General features: G+C 42.6%; 1 protein-coding gene across 4 annotated transcripts in view; it reads left to right on the plus strand.

The window, feature by feature from the left end:
- LOC139759424 (uncharacterized) overlaps positions 1-19,142 on the plus strand; it is a 286,276-nt gene that overhangs the window by 119,724 nt on the left and 147,410 nt on the right. For all 4 annotated transcript variants that reach the window (XR_011715046.1, XM_071681522.1, XM_071681521.1 and 1 more), the window contains exon 10: positions 4,406-4,576. Coding sequence is in view for 3 of the 4 variants with exons in the window: in XM_071681522.1 (XP_071537623.1) it covers positions 4,406-4,576 (171 nt within the window). In the remaining variant the exon portion in view is untranslated. The remainder of the gene's footprint in view (positions 1-4,405; positions 4,577-19,142) is intronic.

The following is a 19,142-nucleotide window of genomic DNA, read 5'->3' on the forward strand; positions in this document are numbered from 1 at the left end:
GTCCCAGTAGTATCATATGGACGCAATTCCTTGGCTATGGATGTGGCTGTGTGGAGGAGGGTGGAAGTGAAATACTTGACAAAGTGTAGTGTGACATGGTTTGATCAAGTAAGTAATGAGAGGGTAAAGGGGATATGTAATTCAGGGACCTGAAGCGCCTATGCTGAAATGGTTTAGACATGTGGAAAAAATGAGGAAGGAAAGGTTGACAAAGAGGATATATGTGTTAGAAGTGGAGGGAACAAGGAGAATAGGGAGACCAAATTGGGGATGGAAGGATGTGGTGAAAAAGAGTTTTGAGTGATTGGGCCTGAACATGCAGGTGGGTGAATGTCATGCATGATATAGAGTGAATTAGAATGATTTGGTATACTGGGGTTGATGTGCTGTCAGTAGGCTAAACCAGGGTGTATGAAGCATCTGGGGTAAACCATGGAAAGGTCTGTGGAGCCTAGTTGAGAGGAAACAATGGTTTTTGGTGTATTACACATGAGAGATAGAGAATGGATGTGGGCTGATGTGGCATTTCTTTGTCTGTTCCTGGTGATACCTCACTGATGCAGGAAACAAAAATCAAGTATGAAAAAATATTTTTATATTTTTGGCATATACTTTGTGAGATTAATGAATTCTCTGAATAATGAATGTAACCGGAATGTAGATGGAGACAGATCAAGGTAGAATTAAGAATAAAAGGGATATACAATGTTTGTTTATCCCTGGGGATAGGGTAGAAAGAATACTTCCCACGCATTCCTCACATGTTGTAGAAGGCAACTAAAGGGGACGGGATTGGGGGACTAGAAACCCTCCCCTCCTTGTATTTTAAATTTTTAAAAGGGGAAACAGAAGAAGGAGTCAGACGGGGAGTGCTCATCCTCCTCGAAGGCTCAGATTGGGGTACCTAAATGTCTGTGGATGTAACCAAGATGAGAAAAAAGGAGAGATGGGTAGTATGTTTGAGGAAAGGAACCTGGATGTTTTGGCTCTGAGTGAAACGAAGGTCAAGGGTAAAGGGGAAGAGTGGTTTGGGAATGTCTTGGGAGTAAAGTTCAGGGGTTAGTGAGAGGACGAGAGCAAAGGAATGAGTAGCACTACTCCTGAAACAGGAGTGGTGGGAGTATGTGACAGAGTGTAAGAAAGTAAACTCTAGATTGATATGGGTAAAACTGAAAGTTGATGGAGAGAGATGGGTGATTATTGGTGCATATGCACCTGGGCATGAGAAGAAAGATCATGAGAGGCAAGTCTTTTTGGGAGCAGCTGAATGAGTGTGTTAGTGGTTTTGATGCATGAGACCGGGTTATAGTGATGGGTGATTTGAATGCAAAGGTGAGTAATGTGGCAGTTGAGGGAATAATTGGTATACATGGGGTGTTCAGTGTTGTAAATGGAAATGGTGAAGAGCTTGTAGATTTATGTGCTTAAAAAGGACTGGTGATTGGGAATACTTGGTTTAAAAAGAGAGATGTACATAAGTATACATATGTAAGTAGGAGAGATGGCCAGAGAGCGTTATTGGATTACGTGTTAATTGATAGGCGCGCAAAAGAGAGACTTTTGGATGTTAATGTGCTGAAAGGTGCAACTGGAGGGATGTCTGATCATTATCTTGTGGAGGCGAAGGTGAAGATTTGTAGAGGCTTTCAGAAAAGAAGAGAGAATGTTGGGGTGAAGAGAGTGGTGAGAGTAAGTGAGCTTGGGAAGGAGACTTGTGTGAGGAAGTACCAGGAGAGACTGAGTACAGAATGGAAAAAGGTGAGAACAAAGGAGGTAAGGGGAGTGGGGGAGGAATGGGATGTATTTAGGGAAGCAGTGATGGATTGCGCAAAAGATGTTTGTGGCAAGAGAAGCGTGGGAGGTGGGGAGATTAGAAAGGGTAGTGAGTGGTGGGATGAAGAAGTAAGATTATTAGTGAAAGAGAAGAGAGAGGCATTTGGACAATTTTTGCAGGGAAAAAATGCAAATGAGTGGGAGATGTATAAAAGAAAGAGGCAGGAGGTCAAGAGAAAAGTGCAAGAGGTGAAAAAGAGGGCAAATGAGAGTTGGGGTGAGAGAGTATCATTTAATTTTTGGGAGAATAAAAGATGTTTTAGAAGGAGGAAAATAAAGTGCGAAAGACAAGGGGAACTTCAGTGAAGGGGCAAATGGGGAGATGATAACAAGTAGTGGTGATGTGAGAAGGAGATGGAGTGAGTATTTTGAAGGTTTGCTGAATATGTTTGATGATAGAGTGGCAGATATGGGGTGTTTTGGTTGAGGTGGTGTGCAAAGTGAGAGGGTTAGGGAAAATGATTTGATAAACAGAGAAGAGGTAGTAAAAGCTTTGCGGAAGATGAAAGCCGGCAAGGCAACGGGTTTGGATGGTATTGCAGTGGACTTTATTAAAAAATGGGGTGACTGTATTGTTGACTGGTTGGTAAGGTTATTTAATGTATGTATGATTCATGGTGAGGTGCCTGAGGAGGATTGGCGGAATGCTTGCATAGTGCCATTGTACAAAGGCAAAGGGAACAAAGGTGAGTGCTCAAATTACAGTTATAAGTTTGTCGAGTATTCCTGGTAAATTATATGGGAGGGTATTGATTGAGAGGGTGAAGGCATGTACAGAGCATCAGATTGGGGAAGAGCAGTGTGGTTTCAGAAGTGGTAGAGGATGTGTGGATCAGGTGTTTGCTTTGAAGAATGTATGTGAGAAATACTTAGGAAAGCAAATGGATTTGTATGTAGCATTTATGGATCTGGAGAAGGCATATGATAGAGTTGATAGAGATGCTCTGTGGAAGGTATTATTAATATATGGTGTGGGAAGCAAGTTGTTAGAATCAGTGAAAAGTTTTTATCGAGGCTGTAAGGCATGTGTACGCATAGGAAGAGAGGAAAGTGATTGGTTCTCATTGGATGTAGGTTTGTGGCAGGGGTGTGTGATGTCTCTATGGTATTTGTTAATGGATGGGGTTGTTAGGGAGGTGAATGCAAGAGTTTTGGAAAGAGGGGCAAGTATGCAGTCTGTTGTGGATGAGAGAGCGTGGGAAGTGAGTCAGTTGTTGTTCGCTGATGATACAACGCTGGTGGCTGATTCATGTGAGAAACTGCAGAAGCTGGTGACTGAGTTTGGTAGAGTGTGTGAAAGAAGAAAGTTGAGAGTAAATGTGAATAAGAGCAAGGTTATTAGGTACAGTAGGGTTGAGGGTCAAGTCATTTGGGAGGTAAGTTTGAAAGGAGAAAAACTGGAGGAAGTAAAGTGTTTTGGATATCTGGGAGTGGATTTGGCAGCGGATGGAACCATGGAAGCGGAAGTGAATCATTGGGTGGGGAGGGGGCAAAAATTCTGGGAGCGTTGAAGAATGTGTGGAAGTTGAGAACATTATCTTGAAATGCAAAAATGGGTATGTTTGAAGGAATAGTGGTTCCAACAATGTTGTATGGTTGCGAGGCATGGGTTATGGATAGAGTTGTGCACAGGAGGGTGGATGTGCTGGAAATGAGATGTTGAGGACAATATGTGGTGTGAGGTGGTTTGATCGAGTAAGTAATGTGAGGGTAAGAGAGATGTGTGGAAATAAAAAGAGTGTGGTTGAGAGAGCAGAAGAGGGTGTTTTGAAATGGTTTGGTCACATGGAGAGAATGAGTGAGGAAAGATTGACAAAGAGGATATATGTGTCGGAGGTGGAGGGAACGAGGAGAAGTGGGAGACCAAATTGGAGGTGGAAAGATGGAGTGAAAAAGATTTTGAGTGATTGGGGCCTGAACATGTAGGAGGGTGAAAGGCGTGCAAGGAATAGAGTGAATTGGAATGATGTGGTATACCAGGGTCGACGTGCTGTCAGTGGATTGAACCAGGGCATGTGAAGCATCTGGGATAAACCATGGAAAGTTTTGTGGGTCCTGTATGTGGAAAGGGAGCTGTGGTTTCAGTGCGTTATTACATGACAGCTAGAGACTGAGTGTGAACGAATGTGGCCTTTGTTGTCTTTTCCTAGTGCTACCTCGCACACATGAGGGAGGAAGGGGTTGTTATTTCATGTGTGGCGAGGTGGCGATGGGAATGAATAAAGGCAGACAGTATGAATTACGTACATGTGTATATATGTATATGTCTGTGTGTGGATATATATGTATACGCTAAGATGGAAAAGGTATGTATATTTGCGTGTGTGGACGTGTATGTATATATTTGTGTATGTAGGTGGGTTAGGCCATTCTTTCGTCTGTTTCCTTGCGCTACTTCGCTAACGCGGGAGACAGCGACAAAACAAAATAAATAAATGAAATAAATATACAATGTTTGTGCTCTTCTAGCATTTTGTATGTCTATAGACATGACCTGAAGTGTGTACCCACCATTGGATTAGGAATTTATGCACTACATGAATATATACCATGATAAGGTTATGTATTACAGGTTGTAGAAGTGGCAAAGAAGATTTTGAAGCTCTTGGATAGAGTTGCATATGAGACTGATGAGGAGTTACTTGTAGGATGCATATTCCTTCTGTGTGCTGATGAAATTTGTGAAGTTTACAAGATATATTGCTCAAACCACAATGTTGCTGCTGAACCACTTTTAAAAAAGGTAAGAAAATATAAATGAAATTTCAGTGACTTTTCATAATTTTCACGAAAGATTTATTCTTTTCTACCTGTTTATGACATATATTTTGCGGTTGAGTTTTGCTTTATGAGATTAAATGTTTGCCTTTGTTGGTTACTGTTATGCTTATTCACTGCTGTAGTAAATTGATTTATTGGGATGTTCACACCATAGACAAGTATTTTTCTGGATGGGTCAATGAATTTTTAAATGATCAATTCAACTTGTGTTGTCTTGGTAGAGTCGGTAAGTGTGACTGTGGGACGGATATCCTAATAATTATGGTAGCCCCACTATGTTGTTCCCATTGAAATATAAAATCATTTCTTATATCATTTGTCATGGAAAATGACAGGAAATACCACAAGCAACTGATATATTATAATATCATAAAAGCAGGACTGCCAGCGTGAGCGTAGACCTGTGGGCATTTCTCAAAATGCTTCAGCTGTGGTGTCATATTCTCTCTCACAAAAGAGATAAGATACTTTTTTTCTACCATGCGTACACAATCGTAGATTAGGTAGGGGAGAAAGAATTCTACCTCAACATTACATGTGTATCTTAGAAGGTGACTAAAGGGGGCAGGAGGGATGGGCCAGAAACCCTCCCCTTCATATATTTAAATTTCTAAAAGAGGAAACAGGAGCCAGGCTGAGAATGCTCATCCTCCTCGTAGGCTTAGACTGGGAAGTCAGAATGTGTGTGGATGTAAGCAAGATGAAAAGATAGGATAGATAGGTAGTATGTTTGAGGAATGAAACCTGGATGTTCTGGCTCTGAGTGAAACAAAGCTCAGGGGTAAGGGGTAAGAATGGTTTGGAAATGTCAGGAGTGGATGAGAATGTAAGGAAGTAATTCCTAAATTGATGCTGGTAAAACTGAAAGTGGATGGTGAAAGATGGGTGATTATTAGTGCTTATGCTCACAGCCATGAGAAGGGAGATCATGTGAGACAAATGTTCTGGAAACAGCAGAGTGAGTGTATCAGCAGTTTTGATGGAAGAGACTGGATATTAGTGATGGGTGATTTAAATTCATAGGTAAGTAATGAGGCATTTTAGGGTACAATTGGGGTGTATTTGGTATTCGTTGTTATGAATGGAAATGGTGAAAAGCTTTCAGAGTAGTGTGCTAAGAAAAGACTGGTGATTGGGAATATTTGGTGTAAAAAGAGGGATATACACAGATATATGTGAGTTGGAGACATGGTCATTGGGCATCATTAGATTACATATTGATTGATAGCATTTAAAAAAAAGACTTCTGAATGTAAATGTGCTGAGAGGGGCAGCTGATAGGATGTCAGATCACTGTCATACAGAAGCATAGAAGCAAGGGTGAAGGTTTGTAGAGGTTTCTGAAAAAGGGGAAAAATGTTGGTGAGAAAAGATGTGAGAGTGAGTGAACTTAAAAAGGAGACTTGTGTGAAGAAGTACCATGAGAGATTTAGTGTAGACTTGAAGAAGGTGAGAGTAAGTGAAGTGAGGTATATTGTGAGGAATAGGAGGTATTTAGGGAAGCAGTGATGGCATATGCAAGAGAAGCATGTGGGATGCATGTGGGAGGTGGGCAGATTAGAAAGGGTAGTGCATGTTGGGATGAAGAACTAAAGTTACTTGTGAAAGAGAAGAGAGGCATTTGGGTGGTACACACAGGGAAAGAGTGCAAATGATTGGAAGATGTATAATAGAAAGTGGCCAAAGGTCAAGAGGAAGGTGCAGGGGTTAAAAAAGAGGACACATGAGAATTGGGATGAGTGTATATCAGTAAACTTCGGATAATAAAAGATGATTTGGAAGAGGTTAGATAATGTGTGAAAGATAAGAGAACAAATGGGAACAACAGTGAAGGGGGCAAAAGGGGAAATAATATCATGTAATGATGAAGTGAGGAGGAGATGGAGTTAGTGTTTTAAAGGATTGTTAAATGTTTTTAATGACAGAGTGGCAGGGTTAGGGTGTTTTGGTTGGTGTGTAATGCAAATTGAGAGTCATGGAAAGTAGTTTGCTGAAGGGAGAAGAGGTGGTGAAAGTTATGCATAAAATGAAATGCTACTAGGCAGCTGGAGTTTGTGGTATTTCTTTTGAATTTATTAAGAAAGGTGATGACAGGGTTGCTGATTGATAAGTAAGGGTATTCATTGTTTACTTGGATCATGGTGAGGTTCCTGAGGATTTGTGGAATGCATGTATAGTGTCATTGTATAAAGGTAAGGATATAAAGGTGAGTGTTCAAACTACAGGGGTTTAAGTTTTTAGAGTATACCATGTAAACGTATGGGAGGGTATTGATTCAGAGGTTGAAGGCATGAACAGAGCATCGTACTGGGGAGGAGCAGTGTGGTTTCAGAAGTGGTAGAGAATGTGTGGATCAAATGTTTGCTTTAAAGAATGTGTGTGAAAAAATTTAGAAAACAGGTGGATATGTATGACATATATAGATCTGAAGAAGGTATATGAAAGGATTAATAGAGATGCTTTATGGCAAGTCATAAGGATATGTGGAGTGGAAGGAATGCTGCTAGAAGCAGAGAAAAGTATTTATCAAAGGTGTAAGGCTTGTGCACAAGTAGGAAGAGAAGAGATTGAATGGTTCCAAGTGAAAAATGGTCTGTGGCAGGGGTGTGTGATATCACCATGGTGGTTTGATTTGTTTATGGATGATGTGACAGGTAACTCAAGAGTCTTGGAAAAAGGGCAGAGTATGCAGTCTCTGGGGGATTAGAGGGCCTGGGAAATGAATCAGTTGTTGTTTGCGGATAATACATCACTGATGGCAGATCCGAGTGAGAAACTGCAGAAGATGGTGACTGAGTTTGGAAAAGTGTGTGAAAGGAGGAAGTTGAGAGTGAATAAGAATAAAGCCTAGTTTCTTAGGTTCAGCAGGGTTGAGGGACGAGTTAGTTGAGGGTGTGAGTTTGAATGAAGAAAAATTGGAGTAAAGGAAGCCTTTTACATATCTGGGAGTGAACATGGCATTGATTGGAACCATATCAGCAGAAGTGAGGTATAGATTGGGGGAGAGGGCAAAAGTTTTAGGAGCACTGATGAATATATGTAAAGAGAAAACGTTATCAAAGAGGATAAAAGTGGGTTTGTTTTGAAGGAATAGTAGTCCCAACAATATTATATGGATGCAAGGCCTGGGCTATAGATAAAGCTGTGAAGAAGAGAGTGGATTTGCTGGAAATGAAATGTTTGAGGATAATATGTGGTGTGAGGTGGTTTGATTGAGTAAGTGATAAAGGTAAGGGAGATGTTTGGTGATAAAAAGATTAATGTGGAAAGAGCAGAAGAGGGTGTGCTGAAATGGTGTGGACATATGGAGAGAATGAGGAGGAGAGGTTGAAAAAGAGGATATATTTATCAGAAGTGCAAGGAACAAGGAGAATGGGGAGATCATATTGGAAATGGAAGGATGAAATGAAAAAGATTTTGAGCAGTCGGTGCCTGAACATGCAAGAGGGTGAAAGGCATACTTGGAGTAGAGTGAATTGGAATATGATATACTTAGGTAAATGTGCTGTCAATGGACTGACCCAGGGCATGTGAAATGTCTGGGTTAAACTGTGGAAAGGTCTGTGGGGCCAGGATAAGGAGCTGTGATTTTGGTGCATTACTTGTGACAGTTTGTGTATGGATGTGAGCAGACATGGCCTTTCTTTTTATGTTTCCTGATGCTACCTCACTGTTGTCTGTTTCTTAGTGCTACCTTGCTGATGCAGGAGGTAGCGATTGGGTGTAGGGAAATGAAGCAAATGTTTTTTTCTTATGTTAACTGAGAAGGAACTTCACTTCCTCCAGTTTTTCTCCATTCAAACTTACCTCCCAGTTGACTTATCCCTCAACATTACTATACCTAATAACCTTACTCTCATTCACATTTACTCTCAGCTTTCTTCTTTCACACACTTTACCAAACTCAGTCACCAGCTTGTGCAGTTTCTCACTCGAATCAGCCACAAGCGCTGTATCATCAGCGAACAATAGCTGACTCACTTCCCAAGCTCTTTCATCTATGACAGACTGCACACTTGCCCCTCTTTCCAAAACTCTTCCATTCACCTCCCTAACAACCCCATTGATAAACAAATTAAACAACCATGGAGACATCACGCACCCCTGCTGCAAACTAACATTCACTGACAACCAATCACTTTCCTCTCTTTCTACACATACACATGCCTTACATCCTTGATAAAAACTTTTCACTGCTTCTAAGAACTTGCCTCCCACACCATATATTCTTAATACCTTCCACAGAGCATCTCTATGAACTCTATCATATGCCTTCTCCAGATCCATAAATTTTTTATTTGCTTTGTCGCTGTCTCCCACGTTTGCGAGGTAGCGCAAGGAAACAGACGAAAGAAATGGCCCAACCCACCCCCAAACACAGTGTATACACACACACGTCCACACACGCAAATATACATACCTATACATCTCAATGTACACATATATATATACATACACAGACACATACATATATACACATGCACACAATTCACACTGTCTGCCCCCATTCACTCCCATCGGCACCTTGCCACAAATGGAATACCTTCCCCCTCCCCCCTCATGTGTGTGAGGTAGCACTAGGAAAAGACAACAAAGGCCCCATTCGTTCACACTCATTCTCTAGCTGCCACGCAATAATGCCCGAAACCACAGCTCCCTTTCCACATCCAGGCCCCACACAACTTTCCATGGTTTACCCCAGACGCTTCACATGCCCTGATTCAATCCACTGACAGCACGTCAACCCCGGTATACCACATCGATCCAATTCACTCTATTCCTTGCCCTCCTTTCACCCTCCTGCATGTTCAGGCCCCGATCACACAAAATCTTTTTCACTCCATCTTTCCCCCTCCAATTTGGTCTCTCACTTCTCCTTGTTCTCTCCACCTCCAACACATATATCCTCTTGGTCAATCTTTCCTCACTCATTCTCTCCATGTGCCCATGGTCAATCTTTCCTCACTCATCCTCTCCATGTGCCCAAACCATTTCAAAACACCCTCTTCTGCTCTCTCAACCACGCTCTTTTTATTTCCACACATCTCTCTTACCCTTACATTACTTACTCGATCAAACCACCTCACACCACACACTGTCCTCAAACATCTCATTTCCAGCACATCCACCCTCCTGCGCACAACTCTATCCATAGCCCACGCCTCGCAACCATACAACATTGTTGGAACCACTATTCCTTCAAACATACCCATTTTTGCTTTCCGAGATAATGTTCTCGACTTCCACACATTCTTCAAGGCTCCCAGGATTTTCGCCTCCTCCCCACCCTATGATTCACTTCAGCTTTCATCGTTCCATCTGCTGCCAGATCCACTCCCAGATATCTAAAACACTTTACTTCCTCCAGTTTTTCTCCATTCAAACTTACCTCCCATTTGCTTTTCTAAGTATTTCTCACATACATTCTTCAAAGCAAACACCTGATCCACATATCCTCTACCACTTGTGAAACCACCCTGCTCTTCCCCAATCTGATGCTCTGTACATGCCTCCACCCTCTCGATCAATACCCTCCCATGTAATTTCCCAGGAATACTCAACAAACTTATACCTCTGTAATTTGAGCACTCACTCTTATCCCCTTTGCCTTTGTACAATGGTACTATGCAAGCATTCCGCCAGTCCTCAGGCACCTCACCATGAGTCTTACATACATTAAGTAACCTTACCAACCAGTCAACAATACAGTCACCCCCTTTTTTAATAATTCCACTGCAATAATTCCACTGCAATACCATCCAAACCCGCTGCCTTGCCAAGCAGTGAAAAGTTTTTATCGAGGATGTAAGGCATGTGTATGTGTAGGAAGAGAGGTAAGTGATTGGTTCTCAGTGAATGTTGGTATGCGGCAGGGGTGCGTGATGCCTCCATGGTTGTTTAATTTGTTTATGGATTAGGTTGTTAGGGAGGTGAATGTAAGAGTCTTGGAAAGAGGGGCAAGTATGCAATCTGTTGTGGATGAGAGAGCTTGGGAAGTGAGTCAGTTGTTATTCGCTTATGATACAGCGCGAGTGGCTGATTCGGGTGAGAAACTGCAGAAGCTGGTGACTGAGTTTGGAAAGTGTGTGAAAGAAGAAAGCTGAGAGCTAATGTGAATATGAGCAAGGTTATTAGGTCCAGTAGGGTTGAGGGACAAGTCAACTGGGAGGTAAGTTTGAATGGAGAAAAACTGGAGGAAGTGAGGGGTTTAGATATCTGGGAGTGGATTTGGCAGAGGATGGAACCATGGAAGCAGAAATGAATCATAGAGTGGGGGAGGGGGTGAAAGTTCTGGGAGTGTTAAAAATGTGTGGAAGTTGAGAACGTTATCTTGGAAAGCAAAAATGGGTATATTTGAAGGAATAGTGGTTCCAACAATGTTATATGGTTGCGAGGTGTGGGCTATACATAGAGTTGTGCGGAGGAGGGTGGATGTGTTGGAAATGAGATGTTTGAGGAAAATATGTGGTGTGAGATGGTTTGATCGAGTAAGTAATGAAAGGGTAAGAGAGATGTGTGGTAATAAAAAGAGTGTGGTTGAGAGAGCAGAAGAGGGTGTTTTGAAATGGTTTGGGCACATGGAGAGAATGAGTGAGGAAAGATTGAGAAGGAGGATATATGTGTCAGAGGTGGAAGGAACGAGGAGAAGTGGGAGACCAAATTGGAGGTGGAAAGTTGGAGTGAAAAAGAATTTGAGTGATCGGGGCCTGAACATGCAAGAGGGTGAAAGGCATGCAAGGAATAGAGTAAATCGGAACGATGTGGTATACTGGGGTCGACATGCTGTCAATGGATTGAACCAGGGCATGTGAAGCGTCTGGGGTAAACCATGGAAAGTTTTGTGGGGCTCGGATGTGGAAAGGGAGCTGTGGTTTCGGTGCATTTTACATGACAGCTAGAGACTGAGTGTGAACGAATATGGCCCTTGTTGTGTTTTCCTAGTGCTACCTCGCGCACATGCGGGGAGGGGGTTTTCATTTTCATGTATGGCGGTGTGGCGACGGGAATGAATAAGGGCAGACTATGAATTTTGTACATGTGTATATATGTATATGTCTGTATATGTATATATATGTATATGTTGAGATGTATAGATATGTATATGTGCTGTGAGTGGATGTGTATGTATATACATGTGTATGTGGGTGGATTGGGCTATTCTTTCATCTGTTTCCTTGCACTACCTCGCTAAGGCGCGAGACAGTGACAAAGTATGATAAAATATAACATATACATGCACATTCATATACATATATTCTTATGTATACATCCATACTTGCTGCCTTCATCCATTCCCATCATTATCCTGCCACACAGGAAACAGCATCCCCTCCCCCCTCTAGCGGGGTATCACGAGGAAAATACAAAAAGGCCACATTCATTCATGCTCGGTCTCTAGCTGTCATGTGTAATGCACCAAAACCACAGCTCCCTTTCCACATCCAGGCCCCACAGACCTTTCCATGGTTTACCCCAGATGGTTCACATGTTTTGGTTCAATCCATTGACAGTACATCCACCCCGGTATACCACATCGTTCCATTTCACTCTATTCCTTGCACTCATTTCACCCTCCTGTTGTTCAGGCCCTGATCACTCAAAATCCTTTTCACTCCATTCTTCCACCTCCAATTCCTGCTTCTCTTTTTCCCTCTACCTCTGACACATTTTTTTTTTTTTTTTTTTGCTGTCTCCCGCGTTTGCGAGGTAGTGCAAGGAAACAGACGAAAGAAATGGCCCAACCCACCCCCACACACATGTATATACATATGTCCACACACGCAAATATACATACTTACACAGCTTTAAATGGTTTACCCCAGACGCTTCACATGCCCTGATTCAATTCACTGACAGCACGTCAACCCCGGTATACCACATCGATCCAATTCACTCTATTCCTTGCCCTCCTTTCACCCTCCTGCATGTTCAGGCCCCGATCACACAAAATCTTTTTCACTCCATCTTTCCACCTCCAATTTGGTCTCCCACTTCTCGTTCCCTCCACCTCCGACACATATATCCTCTTTTTCAATCTTTCCTAACTCATTCTCTCCATGTGTCCAAACCATTTCAACACACCCTTTTCTGCTCTCTCAACCACACTTTTTTTATTACCACACATCCCTCTTACCCTTTCATTACTTACTCGATCAAACCACCTCACACCACACACTGTCCTCAAACATCTCATTTCCAGCACATCCACCCTCCTGCGCACAACTCTATCCATAGCCCACGCCTCGCAACCATACAACATTGTTGGAACCACTATTCCTTCAAACATACCCATTTTTGCTTTCCGAGATAATGTTCTCGACTTCCACACATTCTTCAAGGCTCCCAGATTTTCGCCTCCTCCCCACCCTATGATTCACTTCAGCTTTCATCGTTCCATCTGCTGCCAGATCCACTCCCAGATATCTAAAACACTTTACTTCCTCCAGTTTTTCTCCATTCAAACTTACCTCCCATTTGCTTTTCTAAGTATTTCTCACATACATTCTTCAAAGCAAACACCTGATCCACATATCCTCTACCACTTGTGAAACCACCCTGCTCTTCCCCAATCTGATGCTCTGTACATGCCTCCACCCTCTCGATCAATACCCTCCCATGTAATTTCCCAGGAATACTCAACAAACTTATACCTCTGTAATTTGAGCACTCACTCTTATCCCCTTTGCCTTTGTACAATGGTACTATGCAAGCATTCCGCCAGTCCTCAGGCACCTCACCATGAGTCTTACATACATTAAGTAACCTTACCAACCAGTCAACAATACAGTCACCCCCTTTTTTAATAATTCCACTGCAATAATTCCACTGCAATACCATCCAAACCCGCTGCCTTGCCAAGCAGTGAAAAGTTTTTATCGAGGATGTAAGGCATGTGTATGTGTAGGAAGAGAGGTAAGTGATTGGTTCTCAGTGAATGTTGGTATGCGGCAGGGGTGCGTGATGCCTCCATGGTTGTTTAATTTGTTTATGGATTAGGTTGTTAGGGAGGTGAATGTAAGAGTCTTGGAAAGAGGGGCAAGTATGCAATCTGTTGTGGATGAGAGAGCTTGGGAAGTGAGTCAGTTGTTATTCGCTTATGATACAGCGCGAGTGGCTGATTCGGGTGAGAAACTGCAGAAGCTGGTGACTGAGTTTGGAAAGTGTGTGAAAGAAGAAAGCTGAGAGCTAATGTGAATATGAGCAAGGTTATTAGGTCCAGTAAGGTTGAGGGACAAGTCAACTGGGAGGTAAGTTTGAATGGAGAAAAACTGGAGGAAGTGAGGGGTTTAGATATCTGGGAGTGGATTTGGCAGAGGATGGAACCATGGAAGCAGAAATGAATCATAGAGTGGGGGAGGGGGTGAAAGTTCTGGGAGTGTTGAAAATGTGTGGAAGTTGAGAACGTTATCTTGGAAAGCAAAAATGGGTATATTTGAAGGAATAGTGGTTCCAACAATGTTATATGGTTGCGAGGTGTGGGCTATACATAGAGTTGTGCGGAGGAGGGTGGATGTGTTGGAAATGAGATGTTTGAGGAAAATATGTGGTGTGAGATGGTTTGATCGAGTAAGTAATGAAAGGGTAAGAGAGATGTGTGGTAATAAAAAGAGTGTGGTTGAGAGAGCAGAAGAGGGTGTTTTGAAATGGTTTGGGCACATGGAGAGAATGAGTGAGGAAAGATTGAGAAGGAGGATATATGTGTCAGAGGTGGAAGGAACGAGGAGAAGTGGGAGACCAAATTGGAGGTGGAAAGTTGGAGTGAAAAAGAATTTGAGTGATCGGGGCCTGAACATGCAAGAGGGTGAAAGGCATGCAAGGAATAGAGTAAATCGGAACGATGTGGTATACCGGGGTCGACATGCTGTCAATGGATTGAACCAGGGCATGTGAAGCGTCTGGGGTAAACCATGGAAAGTTTTGTGGGGCTCGGATGTGGAAAGGGAGCTGTGGTTTCGGTGCATTTTACATGACAGCTAGAGACTGAGTGTGAACGAATATGGCCCTTGTTGTGTTTTCCTAGTGCTACCTCGCGCACATGCGGGGAGGGGGTTTTCATTTTCATGTATGGCGGTGTGGCGACGGGAATGAATAAGGGCAGACTATGAATTTTGTACATGTGTATATATGTATATGTCTGTATATGTATATATATGTATATGTTGAGATGTATAGATATGTATATGTGCTGTGAGTGGATGTGTATGTATATACATGTGTATGTGGGTGGATTGGGCTATTCTTTCATCTGTTTCCTTGCACTACCTCGCTAAGGCGCGAGACAGTGACAAAGTATGATAAAATATAACATATACATGCACATTCATATACATATATTCTTATGTATATATCCATACTTGCTGCCTTCATCCATTCCCATCATTATCCTGCCACACAGGAAACAGCATCCCCTCCCCCCTCTAGCGGGGTATCACGAGGAAAATACAAAAAGGCCACATTCATTCATGCTCGGTCTCTAGCTGTCATGTGTAATGCACCAAAACCACAGCTCCCTTTCCACATCCAGGCCCCACAGACCTTTCCATGGTTTACCCCAGATGGTTCACATGTTTTGGTTCAATCCATTGACAGTACATCCACCCCGGTATACCACATCGTTCCAGTTCACTCTATTCCTTGCACTCATTTCACCCTCCTGTTGTTCAGGCCCTGATCACTCAAAATCCTTTTCACTCCATTCTTCCACCTCCAATTCCTGCTTCTCTTTTTCCCTCTACCTCTGACACATTTTTTTTTTTTTTTTTTGCTGTCTCCCGCGTTTGCGAGGTAGTGCAAGGAAACAGACGAAAGAAATGGCCCAACCCACCCCCACACACATGTATATACATATGTCCACACACGCAAATATACATACTTACACAGCTTTAAATGGTTTACCCCAGACGCTTCACATGCCCTGATTCAATTCACTGACAGCACGTCAACCCCGGTATACCACATCGATCCAATTCACTCTATTCCTTGCCCTCCTTTCACCCTCCTGCATGTTCAGGCCCCGATCACACAAAATCTTTTTCACTCCATCTTTCCACCTCCAATTTGGTCTCCCACTTCTCGTTCCCTCCACCTCCGACACATATATCCTCTTTTTCAATCTTTCCTAACTCATTCTCTCCATGTGTCCAAACCATTTCAACACACCCTTTTCTGCTCTCTCAACCACACTTTTTTTATTACCACACATCCCTCTTACCCTTTCATTACTTGATCAAACCACCTCACACGACATATTTTCCTCAAATATTTCATTTTCAACACATCTACCCTGCTCTGTACAACCCTATATGTAGCCCATGCCTCATAACCATGTAAGATTGTTGGAACCACTGTTCCTTCAAAGATATCCATTTTTGCTCCCTGAGATAATGTTCTCGCCTTCCATACATTTTTCAACACTCAAAGAACCTTCACTCCCTCCCCCACCCTGTGACTCACTTCCACTTCAATGGTTCCATCTGCTGGTAAGTCCACTCCCAAATATATAAAACACTTCACTTCCACCAGTTTTTCTCCATGTAAACTTACCTCCCAGCTAACTTGCCTCCAGTTTTACCCCAGTTAAACTTACCTCCCAACTAACTTGCCCCTCAACCCTACTGAACCTAATAACCTTGCTCCTATTAACATATGCTCTCAACTTTTTCCCCTCACACACCCCTCCAAACTCAGTCACCAACCTCTGTAGTTTCTCTCATGAATCAGCCACTAGAGCTGTATCATTGGCAAACAACAACTGCCTCACTTCATAGGCCCTTTTGTGCACAATAGACTGTATAGTCACCCCTTTTTTCCAAAACTCACCTTGCTAACCACCACATCCATGAACAAATTAAACAACCATGGGAACATTACACACCCCTGCCCCAGACCGATATTCACTGGGAACCAATCACTTCCTTCTCTTCCTACCCGTACACATGCCTTACATCCTTGGTAAAAACTTTTCACTGCTTTTAACAACTTACCTCCCACACCATATACTTTTAAAACCTTCTACAAAGAATCTCTATCAACCTTATCATATATCTTCTCCAGATCCATAAATGCCACATACAAATTCTTCAAAGCAAACACATGATCCTTACATTCTGAAACCATACTGCTCCTCCCCAATTTGATGCTCTGTACATGCCATCCCCTTCTCATTCATTACCCCACACAATTTTACATACGTTCATACATATTATATCTTTATTCCTACACACACACACACACACACACACACACACACACACACACACACACACACACAGAAACACATGCACGCACACATACATACATGTATGCCATCTACCATGTCCAGGTTTCAAACCCATGTAGGTCTAACCCCAGGCTGACCTGTGCTGACTTGTGGCTATTTGTAATGCTCACCACTATTCCTCGGAGGTTCTTGATGTAATAGTGATGATGGGGGTGGTAATGGTGGTGATGGTGTTAGTGAGTTGTAAAAGTGACGATATTGGTTTTGATAATGGTGTAATGGTGATGGTCGTGTAACATTGGTGGTGATGGTGGAATGATGGTAGTTAGGGTGGTGGAGGGTAATGGTAATTGTGTTATGGTGGGAATGGTGATGGTGTAGGTGATGAGTGCTTTTGAAGTTGGTGGTGTGATAATGGTGATGGGAGTGATGGTGGTGATGATAGATGGGGTGGTGCTTATGGTGGTTGTGATGTCTGAGATGCTAGGTGGAAACAACACCACCATCAATCTCCTATTTCTGTGCTGCCCCTGTTGTCTGTGATGACCATACATCCCAAAAATCATATATCGTAATATTGTAATATTTATTGATTTTATTCATTGTACTTTGTCACTGTCTCCTGCATTATAGAGGTAGCGCATGGAAACAGACGAAAGAATGGCCCAACCCACCCACATACACATGTTTATACATACATGTCCACACACACACATTTACATATTTGTGCATTCCAATGCATACATATATATACATGTACAGACATATACATATATACACATGTACATAATTCATACTTGCTGCCTTTAGTCATTCCTGTCACCACCCCACCACACATGAAATGACAATCTCCTGCCCCCACATGCGCACAAAGTAGCGCTAAGAAAAGACAAAAAAGGCCACATTCATTCACACTCAGTCTCTAGCTGTCATGTATAATGCACCGAAACCACAGCTCCCTTTCCACATCTAGGCCCCACAAAACTTTCCATGATTTACCCCAGACACTTCACATACCCTGGTTCAATCCATTGACAGCACGTCGACCCCAGTATACCACATCATTCCAATTCACTCTGTTCCTTGCATGCCTTTCACCCTCTTGCATGTTCAGGCCCCAATCGCTCAAAATCTTTTTCCCTCCATCTTTCCACCTCCAATTTGGTCCCCCACTTCTCCTCGTTCCCTCCACCTCTGACACATATATCCTCTTTGTCAAGCTTCCCTCACTCATTCTCTCCTTGTGACCAAACCATTTCAAAACACTTTCTTCTGCTCTCTTAACCACACTCTTTTTATTACCTCACACCTCTCTTACCCTTTCATTACTTACTCGATCAAACCACCTTACACCACATATTGTATTATTTATTTATATTTATTATGCTTTGTCGCTGTCTCCCGCGTCAGCGAGGTAGCGCAAGGAAACAGACAAAAGAATGGCCCAACCCACCCACATACACATATACATACATAGACGTCCACACACGCACATATACATACCTATACATTTCAACATATACATATATATACATACACAGACATATACATATATACATATGTACATAATTCATACTTGCTGCCTTTATTCATTTCCGTTGCCACCCCTCCATGCATGAAATGACAACCCCCTCCCCCTGCATGCAAGCGAGGTAGTGCTAGGAAAAGACAAAAATGGCCCCATTCGTTCACACTCAGCCTCTAGCTCTCATGTATAATGCACTGAAACCACAGCTCCCTTTCCACATCCAGGCCCCACAAAACTTCCATGGTTTACCCCAGACGCTTCACATGCCCTGGTTAAATCCATTTACAGTGCGTCTACCCCCATAAACCACATCATTCCAATTCACTCTATTCCTTGCACGCCTTTCACCCTCCTACATGTTCAGGCCCCGATCGCTCAAAATCTTTTTCACTCCATCTTTCCACCTCCAATTTGGTCTCCCACTTCTCCTCGTCCCCTCCACCTCTGTCACATGTATTCTCCTTGTCAGTCTTTCCTCACTCATTCTCTCCATGTGACCATACCATTTCAAAACACCCTCTTCTGCTCTCTCAACCACACTCTTTTTATTGCCACACATCTCTCTTACCCTTTCATTACTTACTCGATCAAACCACCTTACACACACATATTGTATTATTTGTTTTTATTTATTATACTTTGTCGCTGTCTCCCATGTCAGTGAGGTAGCGCAAGTAAACAGACAAAAGAATGGCCCAACCCACCCACTTACACATGTACATACATACACATCCACACATGCACATATACATACCTATACACTTCAACATATACATATAT

This window comes from Panulirus ornatus, chromosome 33 (genome assembly GCF_036320965.1).
Source record: "Panulirus ornatus isolate Po-2019 chromosome 33, ASM3632096v1, whole genome shotgun sequence".
Taxonomy (NCBI): Eukaryota; Metazoa; Arthropoda; class Malacostraca; order Decapoda; family Palinuridae; genus Panulirus; species Panulirus ornatus.